The sequence below is a fragment of the Rattus norvegicus genome, chromosome 2, assembly GCF_036323735.1.
Source record: "Rattus norvegicus strain BN/NHsdMcwi chromosome 2, GRCr8, whole genome shotgun sequence".
Taxonomy (NCBI): domain Eukaryota; kingdom Metazoa; phylum Chordata; class Mammalia; order Rodentia; family Muridae; genus Rattus; species Rattus norvegicus.
This window is the reverse complement of record NC_086020.1, coordinates 57,269,451-57,294,893: the sequence shown is the minus strand read 5'-3', so window position 1 is coordinate 57,294,893 and position 25,443 is coordinate 57,269,451. Positions and strand designations below refer to the sequence as shown.

Here is a 25,443-nt window from a genome sequence, read left to right as displayed (position 1 = left end):
TTTTTGTCATTCCAGTTTATTGAATGAGTAAATTTCTAGCTTTATTCGCATACAGAAAAGTGCACAAGAAGACAAGTACGTACAAAACAGTCGTGTGGCTGATCATCACTTTCAAAAATTCGACTATTTTTTTCAATAGAAGAGTTACCTCCAGTTTAGCACATCTTTAGGCATTTGGAATTTTAAAGTATGATTTCAAGTCTGTGTTTATAATGACTGAGTAGGAAGTCAGACAGGAAAAAGAAACATATATCATAGATAATTAACGATTATCATTAAACAGAAGCCCACATTACTTCAGCTTGGATTACTTGGGGCTAATCAACAGAGGCTCAGAAGGCTAGCTCCTTGTTTACAACCTGAGCAGTCATTCTCTTCAGCGAAAGGTAAGATTGTACTAACACCCATGAGAACCTGAGCATTTTGGGTCAAGAGATAACATTAAAAAAATACTCAACAGAAGCTAAAGAAAACACAACTTGTCAGGAACAAACCCTTCAGTCCTGTACAGCAAAAGGCCTGAAAATGAAAATGTACTGCGTAGGCTTCCAAGGTTATGAGGAAAATATTGCAGATTTTTCAATGATAACTCCAAATACTTGTCCATGATTGTGGCTTCAAGAAAGTTTTCCAGTTGCTTGATAAAGGCCTGGCATGACATCCAGTAAGGACCCAGTGCGTTTGGCAGTCATATTTAGCTTTCAGAATATAGTCCTTCATTGCTGAGCAGAGTCCAGTTCCTCTACTGTGTTAAATTGCTCTATGAAACTTCAGTCTGAGAGAATGGTCCCCCAAGCCATAGGGAGGATGAAGATAGTGCACCTTCCAGAAGTCTGACCCCTGGACTAATAATGCTTGGAGTGGGTGTGTGCCCTTCAGATTTGTGAGTCACTGTGAAAAAATCTGTTCCTGGTAAAAGGGACGTATTGTTTATATAATCCCAGGAGCAAAATGGACTGAAAGAGAAAGACAGGAAGAGATAAACAATGCTTTCCCCTCGTTTAAAATAGCCAGCAAGAGATTAAAAATGGGATAGCCTAGGTCCTGGGAGAAATAACCAGAATAAAGAGAAATTATACTTTTCTTTCTTTTTTTTGTTTGTTTGTTTAGTAATGCACACAATAATCATCTTTATTGAGAAAAAAGAATCACATGAAATAAAATCAGAATCTTCAAGGAAAATGTAGGGCATAATATCATCAGGGTCAAACAGCTGCAAAGTGTCTGGAATGAAAACAATGTGGGGCCCCAGGGAGAAATTGTTTTATTAGCTTTGAATAATGCCTTATGTTTTGAGTTAGACCTTTCTCCTTTTCAAGTCAAATGTAAACACCACTTGGAGTAGGATTGGTAAATGATGCAATTAGCTGAGAAAGACCATCTCGAAATGGTCCTTGGGTGGATTCGAGAAGTTAGTCTTGCTTTCATTTTATCATAAAAAAACTTGTCTGAGTGGGAATGGGAAGCAAGGTGTCTTGCTTTCCTATTAATGTTAATATTAATGTTTAGATTTATGATGCACACCAGGAATCACAAATGACCTTGAGAGCTACAAGGATTTGGACATTTACTCAAGGCAGTGTGATATTAAGGGTAAAGGTGGCCACACCTCCCAAATTGAGGGTAAAACGGAGAATATTCTGGAAGGTTCTAGGAGCACGACAGACAAGGATTTGGTAGGGAAGCTACTTCATTTATATTGGAGCTAGAGAGCTTAGGAGTTTAATTTATGTAAAGCCATTGTTTCAGTGTAGCTTTAGCCTAGAGAGAGTGAAAGGCTTTTTACAAGTACATGAGGCAAAGACAAGTAGGGTAACAGGTAATACATCAAAGCTGGAGCAAGGACAGAGGTCAGCACGTTTCTGGCTATCTGCTTAATCCTTGACCAAAGCCAGCCTTTTGCTCATCTGGATAGTCAGTCAGCATTACAACTTCCTAGAGAAACATGGAAAAGAATGATTAGAATTTTGGGGTTGACTATCAATCTTTGACACATTAAACTATTATTTTCAGACCTTAGTGATACTATATCCCAGAGCTGATCTGAAGATTGAACGAGGCAGTAATATACACCAGCTATGATAGCACCTATTGATGACCTCAACATTCAGAAGGCCTGGACTACAGAAAACAGGGTATGGTGGTCCAGGTCTGTAATCCTAGCACTTAGGAGGTGGAGGGAGGAAGATCAGAACAAGGTCGTTCCCCATTACAGAGAGAACTTGAGGCCAATTACAGATAAGTGAAACCTTGTCACAAAAATTAAAACAAACAAACAGACAAAAACCCTAAAAGGTTAAAAATATGTGTTGTATTGAATTTGTTTCCATATAGAACTGAAGTATCAACAACACAAGCTAAAAATTTATATATTCTAGCTAGACTATTGTTTGTAAAAATTAGTTTTTAAATAATTTATTATTAAATTATCAGAGTATTGATTTCCATGTCTATTGCTCTTAAATTACACATACTTAGCCTCTTCAAAAATCCTAAACATAAAATCTCACACTTTCCCTTCTCCATCACCATCTCTCACCATCCACCCACTCTTCCACTTACAGAAAGAAGTTAGGCAAAAGGATTTCCAAAAGGGCTCCTGTGGGCATCAGAAGATGCAGGCTGAGAGACCACCTAAGAGATGAAGCCAATAGAACAAACACTATTACAGCCATAACAGTACACATGATAGAACTTCAGTTTCCTTTAAGCATCAGATGATGAGTCAATCAGACAAACACTGTTTGTTCAAAGTCAAGGCTTGGGAGAATTGCATTTGTCACCCTCAACTTGAAAGAATTGTTTTCGATGAACGATCAATGGGAGATTAAGACAGTTTTTAGGAGACTATTTTGATTCAGTTTCTCCCATTGTGTTTCCATAAGACAGAGTAAGTGGAGCACAAAGGAATGGTTTTGATGGTATTATTCCTCAAGTTCAGGGGGTGACAGTGCCTGTGAAACATAATCTCACCCCAGCTTGATGGGATGTCTACTCTGTGAAGTTTCCTAAGAACACATCATACCCAAACAGGCACTCTCATCAAAGAATTAATGTATAGCAAAGGTAGATTCAGGAAGCTATAAGTGGATGTGGCGTGTGCTTCTAGGATTTGATACTTACGGAGGGGTTTGTTGAGCTGAACCCTTTAGAGAAAGGGTTCTCGAGTGAATTGTCAGCAGATTTGGTACCCGAGAGGACACCTTGTCTGGGGGCTGGCTTTGGTGGTTCTGGAAGGCAAAGATCCCAAGTAGTTAGTAGACAAGCTTCGCTTGCATGTGGCACATGTTCCCTGGCAGGCTTAGCTTTGAAACCTAGTTTTTTACACCAGTGAGCTAGCACTCACCACATATACCTGGATTCTGTCTATTCATTACAGAACAGAAAGCTTTATCTGAAATGGAAGATGCTCACAAGTCTTTCCTTGTATATGGGTTAGATTATCATTCAACACTCCAGAAGTCACAATCCATGCTTCTGTAGCTCTTGGAGGCCCTTTTGAGAATAGCCACTAGAGGGCAGTATTGGGCCAGTCCCTGGGATTGACTAAGGGCTCTAAGGTGAATGGTTAAATTATCTCCCTGGTCCTGAATGCCAGAAGCAGCAGGAGATAAGACTATTGATGAACATAGAAGGTTCCTCTGAGCTCCCCAAGCGACTGTATGAAGGCTGAAATGTTAATTGGCAGGTAATTGAGCAAACTTACCATTAATCTTGTTCAACAGTTGATTGGCATCAAAATCATCATGGTCTACATGCTCCTGAGGAATGCCAACTTTATTGTTGAAGTAACTGGAGAAGGCGCTTGAGGTCCCAGAGGAAGGTGTCTCCCCCTTCCTCGAGGGTACAAGAGGTGGCTGCCGCAGCTGGAAGTCCTTAAACATTTCTTTCACTTCCTTGACCTCTTTATCCCCAAGTGGGTCTAAGCCAGTGAAGGCATCACTAAGAGTGTCCTTTAGTGGGCCATTTCGGGGAGGTGGTTGGGGAGGTGTGACCAGAACAGAGGACATCATAGGCTGAGGAAAGGACTGAGTGGATATGGTGGAAGGTGGAAAGATATTACTACTCTGAAAAGGATTCCCCAGGGGACTTGTGGATGACCAAGTGTTGGGTGCCACAGATGTGGTAGGACACCAAACTGCCGGGGGTGGAGGGGAAGCTGCAGTTGCAAATGATGAAGGCTGATTCCAAACTTGCACTGCTGGGGTTGTACCAAAGACGAGTGGCTGACCAAAACCGGAAGGCTGGCCACTTATTATGGCTCCTGGGACCACAGTTGTAGAAGGAGTGAAGACAACAGGTGTCCAAGGTCCTGCTTGGGGGGGTGTTACTGGGACAGTACCTGAAGGAAGGGGGAGAAAGAAGTTATCAGGAGACAAGTTGGAAGAGGATTCTTTTTTATTTTTATGATAACGAGCTAATTGTATAAAATAATGGGTTTAATTGTGGCATTTTCAAAGATCCGTATAACATACTTGGGCTGTATTCACCTCTTTGACAAGGATTCTTAAATTCTCAAAAAAGCATGATTTTCTAGGCGTATTTGTAGAGCACTCCAAAGGCAAAACACTTTATGAAGGTTTGGAGCTGGCTAAGAAACATTAAATCCCTCAGAAGCTGAACTCCTCAGCAGTGTCTAGCTAGCCTTCAAATGCCTGGTGCATATTCTTTCTTCCAGTCCTTTTTACTTTCCTTCTTAAGAAGAGTAACACCCCCCATAAGGTCCCAATCATGAAAGACAAAAATATTTATCAAACATGTATTGATGTGCCCTGAATAGAATTTGCAAAGTGGACTAGGACCTGCCCAGAGCAAGAACTGATTTGTCAAGCGGACAGATTTAAATATGCAAATTACAATGACTATTAAGTAGTCAATTAAGATAATCCCCTATGCCCAGTCTTTATTTTGTATTTACATTTAACAGCTGGTTCCTGCTGAGGACTTATGGAAACCAGCTGTCATGGATGGACATGGGGGCCTCCAAAAAAGCATCTCTCCTGTTTCCAAGACTTCCCACTTTTTAACACTACCAGAGCTGACACAGCTATATAAAGGAAAGATGAAATTTAGTTGAGGCTAGTGGTTTTAGCCTTTTACATATAAAAATGGAGGAAAGGCTATTATCCTGGAAGCACTGTTTCAAATAAAAGTGCTTCCTGCTGTGTGTCGCTCACTATGCTTTGCCAGAAGTTAGGGCAGAGCAGTTATAAGAAATGTGGAGGAGAAAAAGCAGCAGAAAGCAGAGCCCGTTCCTGGGGAATGGTGACCCGAGTCAGGGAATATTATCTCCAGGGCTTGCCTCCCTGTCATGATCTCCAGGACGTAGATACTTTGTGAGAACCAGGCCTCTCCCACCTCTGTTCTTTAGACAGATTCACAGCGCGCATCCTGTTCTGACACACAGGACATTCTCTCTGCTCTCTCTACCCAAGTGCATTAACGAATCAGTGAAACATCACCATGCAGCAAGACCAAAGCACAAAGCATCCCTCGAACCAAACCGAACCGCAGTCCAGCCCCGTCCTCAGTCACGGAGGCTGCTGTTGTGCTCTTGAAACCTCCTTGTTCTGAGGGTTAAAGCACTGCATTCATTCAAGATCCATTTCAACTTCTTCAATGAGAAAAGGCTTCAAACTGGGGATAGGAGAGATTGGTTGCTGTGGGTTCACTTTTTATTTTCCAGAATGAGGAGAACTTTAAAGTGGGGTTTAGGAGATCTCTCTCTCTCTCTCTCTCTCTCTCTCTCTCTCTCTCTCTCTCTCTCTCTCAATCTTTTGGCAATTGATTCTTTTACTGTCATGAATTGCTGGCAACTAGCTAGAAACACATTTGCTCCATTCACACAGAAGGGGTGCCTCCCTTGCTCAACATGTCTGTTTCTCAGTGAGGGAACTGAATCAAGAACATAATCAAATCGGGAAGCCCCCAGTCCATGCCTAGAGAGGCAAACTCATGCACCTTGGCCCTGACTCTGGCACCTTATTCTCCCATTTTGACTTCTTCATAGCAAGGCTCAAGACACGTTACTGTGTGAGGATAAGTTAATCCACATCCTAACTACACAGACACAGGAGCCAGGACTTGTTTGCAATACAGAGTACAGTCATAAAGACCAAGACATGGCTTCATTTTCTAAGAGAAGCCTTAAAAGTGGGTTTCATTTGTTTCAAAAACAAATTAATATTGTAACTGGAAGGAAGGGTCATTCACGAATAAGTTCAGCCATTTAGATGTAAATAAATACATAAGCTGGGCAGTGGTGGCTCACGCCTTTAGTCTCAGTGCTTATGAGGCAGAGGCAGGAAGTTCTCTGGGAGTCTGAGGCCAGCCTGGGCTACAGAGTGAGTTCCAGGACAGCCAGGGCTACACACAGAAACCTTGTCTCAAAAATAATAAGATAAAATACTATAATAAATAAGAGGAAACACTCATTCATCATCCTTCACCCTGAACTGCTCGCCTTTCCTTGTGAAACCTTGCTTAAGTTTAGACATAGATCATGTCAACGGGAGTGCCACTCTGACTAAAGAAAAATATTACATTTGCCAGGAAGTAAGTGTTTGGCCAATCTGCATTTTTGCCAGCCTTCATTCCCATCTCCCAGACTCAACCCATTATGCTACTAAGACATTTATGGCCCAGCTAGAGAAAGTACGGGCAAAGCCTGAGGGAAAGGGGAGTATGGGCATACAGCACTGATTTTACTACCTTCTGACGCTGGATCAAAACACAGGGTACAAGTCAAAGCCGAGGGCTCAGCTTCCTGTAAGCCTTTTACCCACCCCCACGATCTCCAGAGGAGACAGTTCCCCAGCTGGGTCCAGCGGAAGCCAGACCTACAACCTTCCATGGTTTGGCTGAGGATCACTGCCAATGGACAGGGGCTACACTGTGGGGCTCAGTTTGACTTCCATGTCCAAACTTGGAAGAATCATCAGTATTCTGCAGTTGTATACCCCAAGGCCTCAACAGGGGCACCTCGCCAAAAAGCTTCACTTCGTCTGAATAAATTAACAGTTATAAGGTCCAGCTGTATCTTCAGGCTGACTTGTTAAATATTGGCTGTAAGAATTTTTCAAGGCATTGCTGTTAGACTATAAAGCTCTGGGATGCGGTCTAGTCACAGGCCCTGCATGCAAGTCCTCTGCCTTTCTATGAAGGAAAGATACTAGCTGTTTCACTGTGGGTATGGGGAAAAGAACAGTGCCCAAAAAGAGACCTCCAAAAGGTTCAAAGCATTTAAAGAAGAGTCTCCTGGTGCTGTGGCATCCAGAAGAAGCCTGCAATCTACTGGCTTCTCACCTGGATTTCAGTCACTCAGCAGTTGTAACATCTCCTTATCCCTACTCCTGACATGATTAGACAGACTTATTCTGGCAAATAGAAAGAAACTGCCCTCCTTTGCGGAAAAATAGCAGAGAGAACAAAAGAAATAAAGGAAGAGAAAAGATCATGGCGACTGATTGTGTAGAGCCCATGGAAAGCTGTGATCTCCATTCCAATTTTACCAAAGAGCCAGAGAGTCCGTCTTAATCTATGGTCCCCCACCTCCCAAGTCGGATTCTGTTTGAGGTTGCACAGGTGCCAAGAAGCCAGCAAACAAAGGGAATCCCCAGCAGGATGGCAGAGACTGTTGTTAGGGTTTCTGAAAACTGAACTACAGGGCCTGAAAAGAGCCAGAGGCTGTGGAGAAAGAGTAACAGGACCAGACTTCAATCAATGTTCCTTCCTCAGTATCCTGAGGCAGAGGCTCAGTGGCTCTGGCAAGCCGGAAATAACACGTCAAACCCAGCACATCCCATTGTCTAATAAAACTCTACCTAGGCTCCTTCTAGATTTAGTTTCTTTTTCTAGTACTTTACCTTCTATCTCTACATAGATGCTCTTCTAGAAAAATTATTGGTTATTGCTAAGATACAAGTATTCAAAGCCAGATAGGCTTACTCAGACCTAGGCAGGGAGCAGAGCCCAGAAGTCAGACGGACTTTTTCCTTTATGACTTAGCCTTGCTTCAAGCTTAACCGACACCCACTCTGGGGCTCATAAGAGGGTCTGAGAGGAGACAAACCTTTATCTATCGTGACAAATGGCATAGAAAGTATAGATATTCCTACGTTTGCTACTCAGACATCCCCCAAGGCTCTCTCAGTTTATCTCCTTTTCACCACTGAAGCCAGACAAACTTCAGAATTCTTTACAAACTGTCCTCTGAAAGCCACTGCCAACTGTTCGGGGACACGCAATACTGAGAATGGACTTGCTGGCACATGGCAGCTCAGAGAGCTGGATTTCAGCAGGAACAACACAGGGCGTGTAGGCTGCGCAGGTATCAAAGTGAGGGGTATTGCTCGACCTCTCCCATGTTTGCCCACCAACATAGGAAGTGCCTTCCTCCCCTGCATCATCACTATGGGTGACGGTAGGAGCATCACGTTGAATTCCAACCCTAGGAACATACCTAGACCTACGAGGGGCCCCGACCCCATTGGGGCAGGAGCACTGGTTTTGAAGAGATCCATAAAGTTCGCCTGTGGGACTGCAGGTTGTCCTGTGGGGGACATCTGGCCTGGAGGTTCTGAGGCAAAGATATCTGAAGCAAGCAGGTCGTTTGCTGAAGACTGACAAAAGGAAGGAGGGAGAAGAGTTATTCAGCAAGAGGGAAAACACAGCTTCTGTCTCACTCCTACTAACAACCCAAAGCTAACAGCCATGGAAAGGAAAACCTTCTGCTCTCACTGGCAGGTGATTACTTCTATCAAAGTAAATAGCAGACCAAAGGTGAGGTGGGGGTTGGGGGTGAGAGGGATCAAGACACATGGCCGCAGTGGGTAGCCTAGTGGATACCACCTTGGACTTGCAGAATGAAATCTATTTTTCTCATTTTATCCTTTTGTGTCAGTCTGGTCTCCGTATGGGCTAAAACTTGAAGCTAGGAAAGAAAGGGCATCGTAAGCTTCCTAAATAATTTCAATCGTTCCATTCGATCAGTTTCAATAGAGAGGACACTCCCTTCATCATTAGGGAAATCTGCACATTCCTATGAGAGCTTTTAAAAATCTCCGACAGATGCTGCGCTTGGAGTCACTTTTTTGAATGAAGTTGGTAATAGTGGTCGTGTAAGTTCCTAAGTCAATGGGTTGGTTATTCGGTCGACATTTACGTTTAAAAGAGGAGACAGACTTGCGAATTTTACACCACCACCATGGACATCAGTGATGAGGGGTGTGTGGGACGTGTGTTAGTGTGGGGACAGGACCAAGGGAATCACGAGAACTCTTACCCTCCCATCCCGAGACGTGACAATTAAACTTACCAGAGGAACAGAAGCATAGCAGCATTAACAATGGAAAAAAAAACAAAACAACAACTTGTGTTTAGTTTAGTATTAAGTGACAAGACATGCAAACGGAAAGCAGGTGTGGCAAACGCTGCTTGGAAGCTTAGGAAGAATGTTGGCTAGAGGGGCATAGCTCTGAAGGATCGTTGTGCCTCATCCCACCTTCTACTTCACAGCCACACAGGAAACTAAAAAAGCAGCAAGGAAGAGCGCTCACGTCACACCGCCCTTTGGTACCGAGCATGCACTCTGCTAATGGATATGTGGAAAAGACACTTCACCTTAGCGGTCCTCCTGCCTCTTCCTGGTTTGGTACTTTGTGGAGGTGGGATAATGGCTATGGAGTCATGCGCTGAGGACTGGACAGAGCTTTCCAAGTCCTGCTTTACGCCATTCGGTACCGATAGTCCTTTGGGAGGGCTTCCCACAAAAGGGTTCGGGGAAGATTTGATATGGAAGCCGTTCTGTTCTTTTTCAGATACCCCATTTTGAGTTCTCACTGCTTGCTGGGTTTGCGAACTTGGATAGGGCCATGGGCCTCCCTGAGCTTCCTGTTTGCCAGTCCGGTTAGAGATCTGGTCAAATTGCTGACCAAAGTAATCAGTATCACCGTTCAAGGGCCCTTTACTCTGTGGAGTAGACAAGCTACCCGGATTCGCTTTCTTCTGATCTGCAGATGTGAGAGAATGAAACGAAGAGGGTGCCGATTGGTCTGGCTGTGCGAAAGGATCATCACGGAAAGGATCAGGATTAGGGGTGGGAAAGAAGTTGAGATTGGCAGAAAAGGCACTTTCAGGCAAGAAGGATGCCTGAGGCTTTGGTCGAGGGAGAGAACAGGAGGTGACTCCATTTGTTAAGAATGGATTTTCTCTTAAAGAGTTCTGATTGGTGTCGATTTCAGAGTTTAGATCCACTAACAGGATATCTCTGCTTTCCTAGCACATTCGGGGGAAAAAAAGAGAGAAAGAGAGAGAAAGCGTTAGTCCATGTTATAATTCAAATGAGAAAACTACATCAAAATGACAAGGATTACCGGGTTTCCTATTAGAATTTGGAACTATTACCATCTCCCATCAACTCCCTACGTATTTACTAGCTGAGTTAGTGTCTCAGTCAGCTTGCGAGATGTAAGTTTCCATGGGCCTGCCCTTCCTTGATGAAATCGTGTTAAATTCATGTTCTTTTTAGTTCATACGTTCAAATGGGTTGGGCTCATTATCCACATTGGTCCACCTGATATCTTTGAATTAATTAAGATTTGCGCTAAATGGTATGAATACACTGTTTGGAGATATGAACTGACATCAGAATCCTAGTCCAGCTTCCTACCTGAGACACACAGTACACAGTTCTTTGGGTTGCACTTCCAGAAGTCTCTAACTGGTTAATACTCACATGTACATCGTGTGTGTATGTGTATGGTGCTGGGAATTGAACCCAGGGCTTTGAATATGCTAGGTAAGCATTCTACCACTGAATTATATTTCAGAGTTCTAGAGTTCATAGTTATGGTTGGGATGAAATTTAAAGTCAGGTGTCTTTCCTTCCTCTTCGAGAAAACAAGATTCTCCATTTTTATCTTGGTCTGTAGGTCTGACTCTCTGAATAGACAAATACCTTACTAAAGGTACTAGCCAAGTTGGACCTCACATGTTTACTATCCTCATTTGGTCTTGGACATACCTGTTCTTCTGAACATGACAGTCAAAATAGGGATCACATCCAATCAATCACACACTAACCTCACATTGTTGTGCATATTTTTAATACATAGCTCCTGTTTCCTCAGTTGTGGCAATGGTCTCACCTGGTTAGCATTAAAGCCAGCTAATAACTAAGAAAAAATAATGGTGTTAGGGTGGAATCTTCAAAGCATGCAAAATGCATAACTGGACTAATTCTATTTCTTCTCTATTACACGAGAAGAATATCGATGTTAATTATTTGGTTTCTCCATTTGTCCTATGAAAATTGTTAGCATCAAAGCTACCAATTTAATCAATTTGACATGTTTTTATTCCAATTCATAACTAATTACCACTTAGCCTGGGAAAGACCTTTTCGACTGACTTTGATCCATTAAATACTTAACCATGTCAGCCATAGATTATAAACAATAAACCATGTCCAGCTGGAAAGGAAGCTCAAGGAAGACATCTAGCATTAACCTGGGTGGAGCACTATTTTGATCACTGGGACAAGAACAACTTAAAAGAAATCAGAACCTTTTAAACTAATAAGGACAAAAAAGGGTTCAAAAGTCTCTGTCTTTTAAACAAAGAAAATGTTCCATTTCTTTTTTGTGACCATAGAAGAGGCAACAAAATCAGTCCCAAATCATTGTCTCTCCTTTTAATCAATTTGACTTTCTTTACTGGAAAATATAAAATCAGTTTTTCTTTCCATTTTTTTTTTAAAGCTGGTTTCCGTTTTACAACTAACTAGAAGAATTCATCAGAAGAAAGAGCTTAAATTTAAAAGCTTTTAATCAAACGAATGGGAGACTTCTTAATGAGGGGATTTTTAAGCAATCAAAAGGTGGGAGAAGATGCATTCGGGAAGCTTGATTTCAGTATTTATTTGTTTTGAGCCACCTCTCAGTTAGCACAGTTGGGTTTTCACAGCTGGCAGAGTTCTCCTTTCCAGATACTTCAGAAGAAGTTCTTAGAACACCAAACAGGAGCCACAATGTTAGACTTCTGAATAGTCACCCTACAAGCAAAATGTATAAGGCTCTCCTCAGGTTAGGGCTGTTGTCAATCCAAATTTAAGAGTCTAATTAAAAGACTAGAGTGGATGGACAGAAGACTCTTTTGTCTATTCCTGAGGTCAGAGCTTCATCAGGGTTTCCTTGGACTGTCTGGACCTTTGGCACGCTTGGCTACCATGGAGTACCTTTGGACAGCTGTGAAAGTGAATCAAGTCACTTCTGCAAGGGGGTCTGAAGGGGATAGCTAGCTTCCCAGAAATGGTTATTAGCCCAGGCCTCAACCCCACTGTTGGCTTTCTGTATTCCTTATGCAAATTAAAACCAGCTTCTCAAGATGGTTTTTTCAGACTGCTACATGGTAGGACCCCACTTGCTTTTACCCTAGATACTACATCGTGTCCTGTATACTTAAATCACCCAGCTCAAATTCACATTTTTCTTTATGCTTTTCTTATTGATACTTCTATTTCTGGTATAGCTGTGTCTACCTCCATGCCATGTTATGGGGGTATACAACATGTATTTCGATATCCTATTTACAATTTTACCCTAATCGAATCCTCTCATGTCACGTTTAATCTCTGTGATGATGGATTATTTCTTGTAGTCTTTGAAGTGGTCAGGTTTTTAAAGTTCAAGATCAAACACCTTCTATCTTTCTGCTCTCCCTCCTTACTCTTTGCCTGTCTTTGTGTCTCTGTGCCGTCTTCTCTATCTCTTAAACAGCATGAAACATAATGCTTCCCTCACTTTACAAAAAAGTTATGTTCTAAGGGATGCCCAGCACATCATTAATTTGGGAGGAACTGCAGCCTCTTTGGATAACAAATGGAGTCTAAGTAATTTAGTTTTTTCTCTTACACTTGACATTTTTCAGAGCAGTTGTAAGAATTGAAAAAATTCTGGGGCATGCTAGTTTTACTAGAGGAACATCTATTTTGTGACCTCTACGTATGGAGTCAATGTGAAAGAACACATTGCCAAAATCTAACCAGCACATAATTAGCCCTGTTAGCTTAAAACAACAATGACAACAACAGCAACAGCAGCAACAACAACAATGACAAAACTTATCAGATATTACCTACTCTGATTAAATTTATTATTTTAACTTATTTTTAAACTAAAACTTGAATTTCTACAAATCAAAAACATTTTTAGTTTGAAATGAATGGAATATGAAAATATGGTTTCTCCGAGCTATTTTTCACTGGTGGAATGCTTCAGAAGTGCACAAAAGCCAATTAAGCAGTTAGCGCCTCCTTGCTTCTTCCTCTGAAATTCCACTCATGTCTTGAGAACCTTCCTCTCTCTTGGAGTGTCTGTTTCAGAGTGACATTTGGGAAATAGACTCCCACAGATATCGATTTCCTTCAAGGAGCTAATAAAGAATTGCCAAGACTGTTTATGAAATCTAAAAAAGCCCAGAGCTAGGATGGTCCTTCCAGTATCAGCTAACCTAACATGCCAAAAATCTTACCCTGAAAACAGTTAAGAAGCATTATAAAAAAAATGAAAGGACAAGTAAGGAAGGACTCACTATTTGAAAGACTATACAGTAGTTCTAACTCCTCTATTGTAGGCTCTGTAAGGACTTTGAGATGCCACCACACAGTGCAATTCCCACACCAGTATACAGAGAAAAATGAATAGTCCACACTTCAGTTGACTTGTGGGTTTATGCAGTTAGGTTCTGCCTGCCGTACTACTCTGCAGCACTGTGGGAGGGGAGAATCTTTCCCAGTCTCTCTCTGACTTACTTCAGTTCCTGAGATCATTTTCACATCACGGAGACCTACTTGATGATCTTTTGATGTGGAAGTCTTAGCCAGCCATGTCCCCCATCATTGTATGTGTACTAATCCTCTCCCCCATTGTTGTATATGTACTAATCATCTCCCCCATTGTTGTATATGTACTCTCTACTCATCCAGTTATTGCCTTGTCATCTTTGAGGAGCTCCCTTCCTCAGAAGCAGCATCTGAATCTGCAAACTAGGTGAACATACTGAAATTAGCATCATTCAGGTGGCTCTGTCACTAGTCTTAGCATGCTCCTTGCTAGTCAGAATGGTTGATGATAACACCAGTGTATGTCTTGATTGCTGCTATGTCTTGCCAATAGCAGGTGCTCAGGAAACTAGGAAATAAATAGTAGAAGTTGATGGAAGTCATTCAAAATGACATGAATAATTCTGTCTGAGGTCTGTCTCATAGAAGATCTGAAGAATAAGTCAAGGATTCATCAATCCTTGCTATATCATAATGCTGTACAATGATGTTCACTTTTCTAAAACAAAGACTTTTGTTAACCATCAAATGACTCAGTTAACTATTAATGTCAAACTCATGCTGCTAAATTGGAAAAAAAGAAAGGCAGAAAAAATGAAGAAGCTAAGACAATTTAGGATTTATCATTTAACAAACATACTTCCTACAAATTGCCTTATGTCAAGAATTAGAATTCAGCATCTCCTTCTGATCCCAAGATATTACCAAGAAGGATTACATTGGCGGTATAGTAGCACGGATTTAACCTCTATGCTATACTAATGTATCTGAATTAGTAATAGTAGGTTCTACGGTCACTTAAGATCCAAATTATTTTTCTAGTAATCACTTTCATTTCATGAGCAAAAATCAAGACATTCAAAGTTTTCATGAAATGCTCAAGCTCTCTGGTTAATTGTAAATTTGGATTATAGATGTTATTTCACTTATATTGCAAATTTAAAAATGAAACACTTACTGTTGGATTATTTAGGTCAGGAGGTGTAGACATGTCCCCAAACAAATCCATCTGGTCAACACCCTTAAAAAAGTATTTGGATTAGATTCAGATGTGTCTACTAAAAAACAATTACTTTGTCTATCACTGTAATTGTTTGTGTCCTAAAATATAGACAATAGTTGTCACGATCGGATTGTAGTTGATTTCATACAGATTTGATACTAAGCTCCTTATGTCAAGAAGTGTTAGGCTTGTTCCCAAGCATATTGCTCTGCTCGACACCTTAAAGTACTGTATTAGATTCTGGTGACCTACTGAGAATACTATGTTGTAGATTAATATAGATATTACATGAAAACAGCATCCCAATTGAATTTTCCTATGGATTCAATATAGGTCCAGTATTAGCCACATCTACAGGAGGTAGAAACTCATGTTCAAATGAGTAAGAATCACAAAACATCACAAACATACCAGCTTCAGTTTGTTAGCTTGATCATCAAGGGTCATTAGGGCCTCACTCCCATTCTGAAAATAAAAGGCAAATATTAAAGGATTTAGTTAATGACGAAGCCCCATAGAATTTATTTCCTTGCCTGATTACCCCCCATTAAGCTGTTACAACGTGGTCCCAAATAATGTAACTATTTATCTTCTGTGAAAAGACTGGCCCCTAGCCCAGAGGATCAAGTCAGGAAGGGAATGCGCTCTTGTAGATAGCAAACATGGCCTCTACACATCACACTCATCACAAGAAGTAAGAGGCAGCTTTACCTCTTCCGCTTTGTTGGCTTCTTCAACCTAAAAGGAAAGATGCAGATTCAGTGAGCTTGGGAAGAGAGTTGACAAAGAAACAACACGTCCTGATTCATAGGTAAAAGGAAAAAACTCTTGTATATGTTACGCTGTGTTTCCCCTCCCCCTTTGACATAGATAGTGGATTTGAACTCTTTCTAGAATTAAGCTAGGTTTCTATGGTGGTTTGAACAGGAATGGCCCCCAAAGACTCATGTGTATGAATGCTTGGCCCATAGAGAGTAGCACTATTAGGAGATGTGGCTTTTGGAGTAGGTGTGGCCTTCTTAGAGGAAGTATGTCACTGGAGGTGGGTTCTGAGGTCTCATATATTCAAGTCTGGCCAGTGTGACAGTCTCCTTCTGCTGCCTGCCAACCAAGATGGCTCCTTCAGCACCATGTCTGCCTGCAGAGCACTAAGTTTTCTGTCACGATGATAATGGACTAAACCTCTGAAACTGTAAGCCAGCCCCCAATTAACTTTTTTGTAAGAGCTGCAGTGCTCATGACGTCTCTTCGCAGCAATAGAAACTCTAACTAAGACACTTGCTTTGTGAAGTCCTGAAACTACTCTGAATATTGTAAGGAGCCAGAGACAGCAAATCAGATACTCCTAATACAATTACCATTGTCCTACTAAGAACAACAGACAATTCTAGACTTGAAGGAGAGAAACCGGACTCTTCAGACATGGCACACAACATTAAATGTGGCCCTGAGTATAGTTTTCAATCCAGTAGAACGCCTATCAAACAGTACTTGCCTTTTTCTTTTCTTCTTCCTTTTTCTTTACATTATAGATAACTTGAAAAAGGTCTTTAAGATCGACGACTAATGGTTCAGCCTAAGACAATAGAAAGCATTAACAACATTTTGTTCTTATCTTCTTTCCTTGCCCGTATTCAGTTGCCATTAATATTTTTTTATTTCCACTTGAGATTGCTTACAGCCCTCCCCTGATTCACAGAGAATTGCTACCCTCAGATAACTAAAGAACACAGGGTTAATAAATGTTTCATTAATGTTAAGAACATAGTTACCACAATAGAATATTTCAAGTACTCAGACAAAACAAGAGGTACCATGCATTTTTTGGAGTTCCTTCAAGGTTCCTGGGAACTCATTACTGTTCTAAATTCATTAGGAGCATTAATAGAAAGTCATTCTCATGATTCTTTTGCCACACATGCATATCAGTAACATTTTAAATAGATTCTTAGGCAAAAGTCATTTTCTGAATGATGACTAAAGGGTAAGTGTTGGCCTAAGGAATTGTTTCCAGTAAATACTGTTGAAATAATAAACACCTCTATTCCCAACAGAGGACCAGTCCTCAAGGGTATAGAGCTTACCTGTTGCCCTGTTTTTATAGCAAAAAATTGATGCTGGCCTTCTCCTCCACACACATAACCAAATGCTCTATTGTCTGTCACATCACGAGCAATGAAGGAAATCTTATTTACTGGATGTTCATGCTCTATTACCTTAAAAGGGAACATAGAAAAACAACAATGAGTAATAAAGAACGGACTTGTTGGCCATCAGAAACAATTGTAAAGGGATAGACAAAGAGTTTAATGCTTTGGAAAATTTTTTTTAGTCTTTGGTTCAAGGCTAGATCTAGATTTATTTTTGATAGAAAAGGCTCCAATGGGCTGGAGAGATGGCTCAGTGATTAAGAGCACTGGCTGCTCTTCTAAATGTCATGAGTTCAATTCCCAGCAACCACATGGTGGCGCACAACCATCTGTAATTGGATCTGGTGCCCTCTTCTGGTGTGTCAAGGACAATGTAGTCATATACATAAAATAATTAAACCTTAAAAAAAAAAAGGCTCCAAATATAGAAAACAAAAGTAGGAAAACATCCAAACATTCTTTTTAACAATATAAGTACTTGACAAATTCTCATTTATATTCTCTCTCTCTCTCTCTCTCTCTCTCTCTCTCTCTCTCTCTCTCTCTCTCTCTCTCTCTCCTGCAAGGAAGGATAGAGGGGAGGTTCAATAGTTTGTGAAGTTAAGGAGGAGAAGGCAACCCTTGAACCAGAGTTGAGCTGGGTGTGATGTGGCCTTTATAGTCCCTGGGAATTTGAGGCAGGGCATTAGTCTACCTTATGACTCCAAGACCAAATCAGGCAATACAACAAGGTAGTATCTCAAACCAGCTGACCAGCCGAACAACCACCTGAGCAAATGCCCAAATGAGAGCCGCTCCCCGCAATAAAAGACTGACAAGAAAATCCAAAATAAAACAAAACCTAAATAGGCCTATCTTCCTAAGTAAATGACAAACTTAAATGAACAGTCTAAGCTGGTCGATTGTCCATAGGACTCTTAGACAACAACCAAAGACCCATCGTGTCTTTTCATTGAAATGACAAAACCCAGTAAATTCTAGAGGTATGAAACACTGACATAAGCATATTTAACCTGTCCTAGAAGGACCATGTTCTTAGAAGTCAAATAGACAAGAGACTCTATTGGTTTATTTCCTCTTTCCCCCAACCACCCTCTCTCTCTTGATTCTTTCCAGCACACATCAGGGTTTAACTCTTCAAAGATATCTGTAGGTGGCAAAAGGTGTCTTGAATTTTATTTCCAATGCCTGTGATCACTGAAAAGGTAAGTCACGTGATACTTCTGAAGTGCTGAGTTCCAGTTAATAACCACCCTTTAGTCTACAAGACATTTGGAGCTGTCAAGTGAAGATTTTTGCAAAGCAAAATTATAATGTTATATGGTTTCCTATAGGTGTTATGAATCCATATTACCATCTTCTGTGTATACTAGAACTAACTTATTATAAAGGGGTTATATTTGGAGAAGAAAGGAATAATGCTCATTATGAGAGAAACCTGTCACCATTCTCTGGAAGACATGAGGTAAAAAGTTATCAAGGGCTGAAAGATAATAAGACCAGCAAGCTGAATTGGCAGTTGCCATGGTGCCCTGTCCCTAAGTCTTGCAGACATTTTGCATTCTAGATAATGGGTTAGAAAGGCATCTTGTACAGATGATCAAAATGTGAATGGTTCACTCCTTCTTTAAAAGGGGAACAAGAAGGGTTGGGGATTTAGCTCAGCGGTAGAGCGCTTGCCTAGCGAGCGCAAGGCCCTGGGTTCGGTCCCCAGCTCCGAAAAAAAGAAAAAAGAAAAAAGAAAAAAAAAGGGGGGTGGGGGAACAAGAATACCCTTGGCAGGGAAGAGAGAGGCAAAGATTAAAACAGAGACTGAAGGAACACCCATTCAGAGTCTGCCCCACATGTGGCCCATGCATATACAGCCATCCAATTAGACAAGATGGATGAAGCAAAGAAGTGCAGACTGACAGGAGCCGGATGTAGATCGCTCCTGAGAGACACAGCCAGAATACAGCAAATACAGAGGCGAATACCAGCAGCAAACCACTGAACTGAGAATAGGACCCCCGTTGATGGAATCAGAGAAAGAACTGGAAGAGCTTGAAGGGGCTCGAGACCCCATATGTACAACAATGCCAAGCAACCAGAGCTTCCAGGGACTAAGCCACTACCCAAAGACTATACATGGACTGACCCTGGACTCTGACCCCATAGGTAGCAATGAATATCCTAGTAAGAGCACCAGTGGAAGGGGAAGCCCTGGGTCCTGCTAAGACTGAACCCCCAGTGAACTAGACTGTTGGGGGGAGGGGGACAATGGGGGGAGGGTGGGGAGGGGAACACCGATAAGAAAGGGGAGGGGGGAGGGGGATGTTTGCCCGGAAACTGGGAAAGGGAATAACACTCGAAATGTATATAAGAAATACTCAAGTTAATAATAAAAAAAAAAAAAAGAAAGGCATCTTGTCATAGTGTCTTGCTATGAATATAGCAGAGTTACTAATGACACTGTAAGTGAATGATTCCTACCATGTTCTATAGAATAAAGGAAAAGTGCCACAGAAAATTTGGAATACTATAGCTGTCATATGCTGATCAGAGTAGACAAACAATACAGAAGCAACACTGATTCTGTGATAGAACAATCCCTACCACAAGTAGAAAAGAGAAAAAAAAACCCACCTAAAACAACAGTCAAGAAAGAAAGCTACACCTGCAGGTTGGGACGGATGGGGATAAAAATTATTCTAAAGGTTTTGAACCAACTGCCAAATTCACATATGACTAACACATTAAAATAAGCTAGATATTAAGATTAACCTAGTGTAGTCTCAAGGTCAAAGCAAATACCATGCAACAGTGGTAGCACCCTTGTGTTTAGGGTCTCATCTGTGTCTCTCATAGGAAATGAAGTTCCAAATGGGATACCTTGCCTTCCTTCTCTGTTTTTATTGTCTATTTCGGAGAAGTAGTGCACGGTATTTTTCTTTTCCCTACTCTGAGGAAGAAAAGGAAGTTTCCCACTGGAAATCAACTATGGTCAGACTTAGGTGGTCACCCATTGCCAGCAAGCACACATTCTTACCCCGGTTTTCTCATCAATAATTTTTATGCCAGACAGGGAAATGTTGACCCAGATCCTTTGCTTGTGCTGTCCCTGAGAGCGACCAGCTGCTGCCATTCCCTGGTGAGATTGGAAAATAAAAGAAATGTATTTAAAGTATTCTAGAATACTTCTGATGACAAAACTTAGACAAACTGCTTTGTTTTAGCTTGTATGGCACCTGTGGAGGGATTAAGCACCTTTCCTCAACGGTGATTGGATGGTGTAGAAGAGATACGTATTTTTTCTAGGGATAGGAATGGAGCTCAGTGACAGTGTGCTTGCCCAATATGTACAAGAGCATGCATTTAATATCTCTAACACACACGCACATTGAAGCTGGCTCAACTAAATCTTGTATTGTTTTATTGGGTCCACATGGTAACATAGTATAGAAATTTAAATCCTGAAGCACTGGGCCTGGAGAGATAGCTAAGTTGGTAAAGTATTTGTCGTACAAGCAAGAACATTCACGTTTGATTCTCCAAGAACCCACATAAAAAGTACAAGCACTGTGGGGTACACCAGGAATCTCAGTGCTGGGAAGGCAGAGACTGTAGTATCCCTTGACCTTGCTGGGCAACCACTTTAATCAAATGGTAAGCTCCAGGTTCCATGAGATACTGCCTCAAATAGTAAGGTGAAGGATAATTAGGGCAGGCATTCATTGTCAACCTCTATCCACACTCATGTGCACACATTCACAAACAAATCCACAAGTAGAGTCCTGTATTTTACCTACATACTTTCTCAGTCAATAGTCAGACACATAGGTCATATGTGTGTATGCATGTGACTTCTTTTAAAATTTTTATTTAGTTTTTATTACTTTGGAATATGTATAAGTGTACAGTATACACGTGTGTGGAGGTCAGGGGATGATGATGAACATCTTTCTTGATTGCTCTCTGGTTTCTATACTGAGGCACGATCTCTTACTTGAGCACAGAGCTCATTGATTTCTCTGGTCTAATCCAGCTTGTCATTGAGGATAGTGTCTCTGCCTCTAGAATGTGTCCTAGTCCCTATTCTGTGTCTTCCTTGCAGAAGATCAATCACTTACAACTGTCCACAATGTTTAAAATCATTTCAGGATAGAAAATTTAGGGATGGATATTTGCTCATCCGAGTACTGAGTCTACCCACATGAAAAGGTTCCCAGAATCTTGCTATCCTTGATGAAAGAGGGATTCGAGAACAGGACTCAAAAGATGCAGATTAACCCTAGCTTCTCTGACAAGAAAACACTGGAGGATCGATATGTGGATAGAATCAATGTGAATAGAAAATCTTTTCCAGTCACATAGATGGGAGTGGGTGAGAACTCATAGATCCCCTCTTTCCAACCCTTGGTTGAGGCAGACAATGATTTCTTCCCTTTACCTTGAGTTTCATCATAGAATCCTGACTCATTTTGTCTCCCCTCGCATCAGGCACATCATCAATACCGATTAGCTTGGCCTTGTATTTTACACCATCACCTTTGAACCTGGCCAACAGATACTCATCTGTCTTTTCAGAACCTAAGAAGTAAAAGGAAGTACATGATACAGCTTATATTTGAATGTCACCCTTAGGTATGATCATAGGTGTTCCCCTCCAAACGGAATACTGTAAATCTTGATTATACCACAGTTGATCATACAAGGGATTTCCACTGTCTTATTCTTCTGAGCAAAATCATGTTTCATAATGTCAACTGTAGAATTAAGATTAAAAGGAGGAAAAAATAAAAGCAAACACAAAACACTTTCTCAAGACACAAAAAGTCATGAGAAATTTGTGACAATGCAGGAATTGGGAGTTGAGAAACAATTCCCGGTTCTTCACTGAAACATTGTTTTGAAGGAAGTTTAGAAAAATGTTATATTCTGTTTAGTGAAAGAAAAAAAATTAAGCCCCAAACCACTTTCTGATATTTTGAACCACCAAATAAAACAAAAGGAACTGGCAATAAATTGCCAAGGCTACAACTGGAAATTATCCTTTCTTTGTGTTTACTTTTCTCCTCTCGAATGTTCTGTGCAGTCTCATTCCTAGAGCTGAAGGACCAGTCAAAGCTAAGAGAAAGGTCATGGCATATTCTCCAGCTCTGGCAGGCTAAGACTTGAAGGCTATCTATCAGTAGTTAAGGCCAAAACTACCTAATAAAGTCCAAAATTTGATTTTTCAAAAACAGTGATGTTTGTAAAACAAAGTTGTAAATGAATTACTGAAAGATAGTTATACAATAGTTGTGATTGTACGATTAATCATTTATCTAAATGAAATCACTATTAAAAAGACATTTGATTAAACAAAATGCTATGAAAATTTCCTAATTGGACCTAAGTTGGTACAATCAGAGATGGCGAAACAAGTCTACACGAGGCAAACCAGTCAATTGTGCCAAAAAGAAAGAACTTGAGACTAAACTCCTATGATAGCCAGACAACAGACAAGAGCCATTTGCCCATACCTTTCTTCTTTTCCTTCTTTGATGGTGCTTTCGGTGCAGCCTGTTGGTCAGGCTGACCATTGGTTGTGCTTGTCTCTACTTCATTAGACATGACAGGAATGCAAGCAGAAATCCCAGCAGCAGACACTCACAGATATCAGGCAATCCCCGATGGGCAGGTCTCAAATGAACATAACCCACGATGCACACCTGAGGGCAAAGGAAAGGGATGGTGATGTAAAAATAGAACAAACTTAAACCCCAACCCCCCATGTCCACGGGGGCTAGTCTGTTGTCAGTGTACGCTTCTTAACTGCACACATTTGCCAATCCTTCTCTATTTATTAGATGGGGACTCGGAAAGGACTTCCCTTTGAAGCTCCCAGAATGGGAAAAGATTGTTTGGTAAATTTTTCTTCAAGCACTTGATTTCTGGTAGCATTTAATGATTACCTAGTTCAACAACTTGCATTAGAGCTTTGGCATAAGAATCTATAATCAAAGATAGGGATCACAAACTGGTTAGGTTTCATAGCAAAATAGAAACTAACCTCCTGGGCTCGATAAGATGGTAACTGATGTTACTGATTGAAATGGATGTTAGGAGTTTCCCTATCTACAAAATTGCTCAGATAGCCGGTTGTGCTCTAGGGGTATAGAGGACTTGCCGCCTGGCTTGCATCCCCAGTACTCCTCAAAGTAGAAAAGAGCAGAGTTATTACTTTACTGATAGATTGAAGAATCTGTTATTAGGATTCTACTCATGACATCCAGCACTGTATAAGCACTGTGATTTAAATACCTTCATGGCTGTGTGCGGGGAGGGGGACAGTAGTGCTGGGAATCAACTTGTTAAGCAACGTAAATCCGATTCAGAAAGGTAATCGTTGCATGTTCTCTCTCATAGGTGGGTAGGACATATTAGCAGAATGGAACTTGTTTGGGGAAGGAAGAGAGGGGGAAACAACAGAAGGACATGTGAAGGGAGAAAGAGAAAATATCAAATATTTCTTTCTTATGTGGAGTCCAGCTTTAAACATATATATATGTGTGTGTGTGTCATATATGTGTATGCATGTGTGTATATACATGTATATATGGATATATGACATATACTATGCATATGTAGCATGAATGCATAAAGAGGAAGAGGAAGGGGAGTAGCTTATAGGAGGAGTTTGGGAAGGAGAAGGTAGTGAGAGTAACTGTGAGCAAAATGCAATGATCTATACGTGTAAAACTGCCTCAGTGAAACATTAGTTCAGATGCTATTTGAAAAATTGGTAACATAAATGACTTCCATTTCTTTCCATCAATATTGTTCATCTGAGAATTTATGGGTATTTCTTATACAATTCATTGACTATATTAATAAATGCCTTTATGCTATTAGTCAGCACCAGCAACTTCCAAACAGTTGCTTCACAGGCTCTTCAGAAGGCCTCCCCATCTATTACAGTAGAGAAAAACAGCCATTGCCAAGCACACAGGGGTAAACTAATGTTCCAAAGGTTCTTTTACCACATGGTATTCTGTTTCTTCACAATCTAGAGGACCTTGAAAGGGTGAGCATTCTAAAACTATAGGTCAGTGGTAGAGAAGAGACTCTATTTGGTTTAGAAACTTACTGTAAAACTGTCTTTGGTCTGTGACACTTCCTTACTACAGAAGCCTTCTTCATTCTGTACTATGTCCCACATGTGGGACAACACCATTGACCAAACCTACGACATGGGAATACCTGCTGTTTTGCAGTCATGGAAGATTTAAAAAAAAAAAAAAAGGCTTGAATTTTTCTTCTTTAACTCTTAAAAATTCTCAACATCCCTGCATTATAGGATTAATTCATCTTCCCAAGGCACAGAAGTTTCACTACCTGCCAAGTAGCAGAACCAGTTTCTATCCTACACAGTATGGCTCAGAGTTAGAATCCCTTGACATACCATCAATGGATCTTATCTTAGAAATCACATTCTTGTTACAAAAGGCGTTTTATTGTATACACGTGGTGGCCTTTAAATGTAGTTCCCCGAGTCTTAGATTGTCCTGGATTTGGGAAGGGATCTAAATCCAATGATTCACACCCTTCTTGCTAAAAGGGAGAGAAAGGTTTGAGGGAGAGACTCACAAAGCAGGTGGGAGCATGAATCCGAAAGAGGGGCTTGATTTGAAGTATCTGCCAACCAAGGAAAGCCAAGTGACAGCTAATGCTCACCTCAAGCTGGGAGCATAAACTCAGAATGGGTTCTACCTCAAAGCTTCCATAAACAACCAAGTATGTCATGTCCTGATTTTGGACTTCTTGCCTTCAGAAGCACTGTGGCAATCACTCTTTCTCTTGCATTAAGCCACTCATCCATTTTTAATAATTTGATGAAGCAGCCACGGGTGATGCCTATGACACCTGTATTATTTTGTGCTTTCATTGGTCTCTGTTTTTCTTGGTGACACAATAAGTGATTCTCTTAGTTATATCTATCCCTGAAGCTCTTTTCTTCATCTCAGAGGATTTACTACAACTAAGCAGGGGTTGAACTAAGTTCCTCCCTAAGGAAACACACCGATGCTCATTCTCCCACATGGTCCCCTTTTCTCCAATGGGTCCCCAACCCTGTTCAGACACCAGGTTATAAATAAATACTTTAGTGCAACCTAGTCATCATGATTATTTTCTTGTGATGAAAAGATTGCTACTTTGTGTCTTTTCCCCATTTTCCACCACCCTCAAAGAACTGTTTGTCTCAACTCTCCTTTCGAAGTCACTTTGTTGCCGGTCTCCTGACACACCCATTACTTTGCTTTCCACACCCATTACTTTGCTTTCCAACTATTTGAGTAGTCCTACTGTACGCATCACACAGGTCTATGCCTTTCTTTCTTTCTTTCTTTTTTTTCTTTTCTTTTCTCTTTTCTTCTTTTTTTTCCCGGAGCTGGGGACTGAACCCAGGGCCTTGCGCTTCCTAGGCA

At 41.0% G+C, this 25,443-nt stretch overlaps 1 protein-coding gene across 6 annotated transcripts in view; it reads right to left on the bottom strand.

Annotated features, from left to right (window-relative positions):
• The window catches only part of Dab2 (DAB adaptor protein 2), a 52,947-nt gene continuing 27,504 nt past the window's right edge, over nucleotides 1–25,443 (bottom strand). For 2 of the 6 annotated variants that reach the window (XM_039103193.2, XM_063282609.1), the window contains exons 2-14: nucleotides 22,498–22,686; nucleotides 21,423–21,562; nucleotides 20,022–20,120; nucleotides 16,928–17,059; nucleotides 16,339–16,419; nucleotides 15,555–15,581; nucleotides 15,255–15,308; nucleotides 14,799–14,861; nucleotides 8,462–8,621; nucleotides 3,707–4,342; nucleotides 3,124–3,230; nucleotides 2,563–2,634; nucleotides 1–1,935 (exon numbers count right to left, since the gene is read on the bottom strand). In XM_039103193.2, coding sequence (XP_038959121.1) covers nucleotides 2,572–2,634; nucleotides 3,124–3,230; nucleotides 3,707–4,342; nucleotides 8,462–8,621; nucleotides 14,799–14,861; nucleotides 15,255–15,308; nucleotides 15,555–15,581; nucleotides 16,339–16,419; nucleotides 16,928–17,059; nucleotides 20,022–20,120; nucleotides 21,423–21,562; nucleotides 22,498–22,588 — 1,653 coding nt within the window. In that variant the 5' untranslated portion in view covers nucleotides 22,589–22,686 and the 3' untranslated portion in view covers nucleotides 1–1,935; nucleotides 2,563–2,571. Of the gene's footprint in view, nucleotides 1,936–2,562; nucleotides 2,635–3,123; nucleotides 3,231–3,706; nucleotides 4,343–8,461; nucleotides 8,622–9,621; nucleotides 10,276–11,733; nucleotides 12,053–14,798; nucleotides 14,862–15,254; nucleotides 15,309–15,554; nucleotides 15,582–16,338; nucleotides 16,420–16,927; nucleotides 17,060–20,021; nucleotides 20,121–21,422; nucleotides 21,563–22,497; nucleotides 22,687–25,443 lie in introns of those variants that run through there. The other 4 variants (XM_039103194.2, XM_063282610.1, XM_039103192.2 and 1 more) reach the window with 3 other exon arrangements.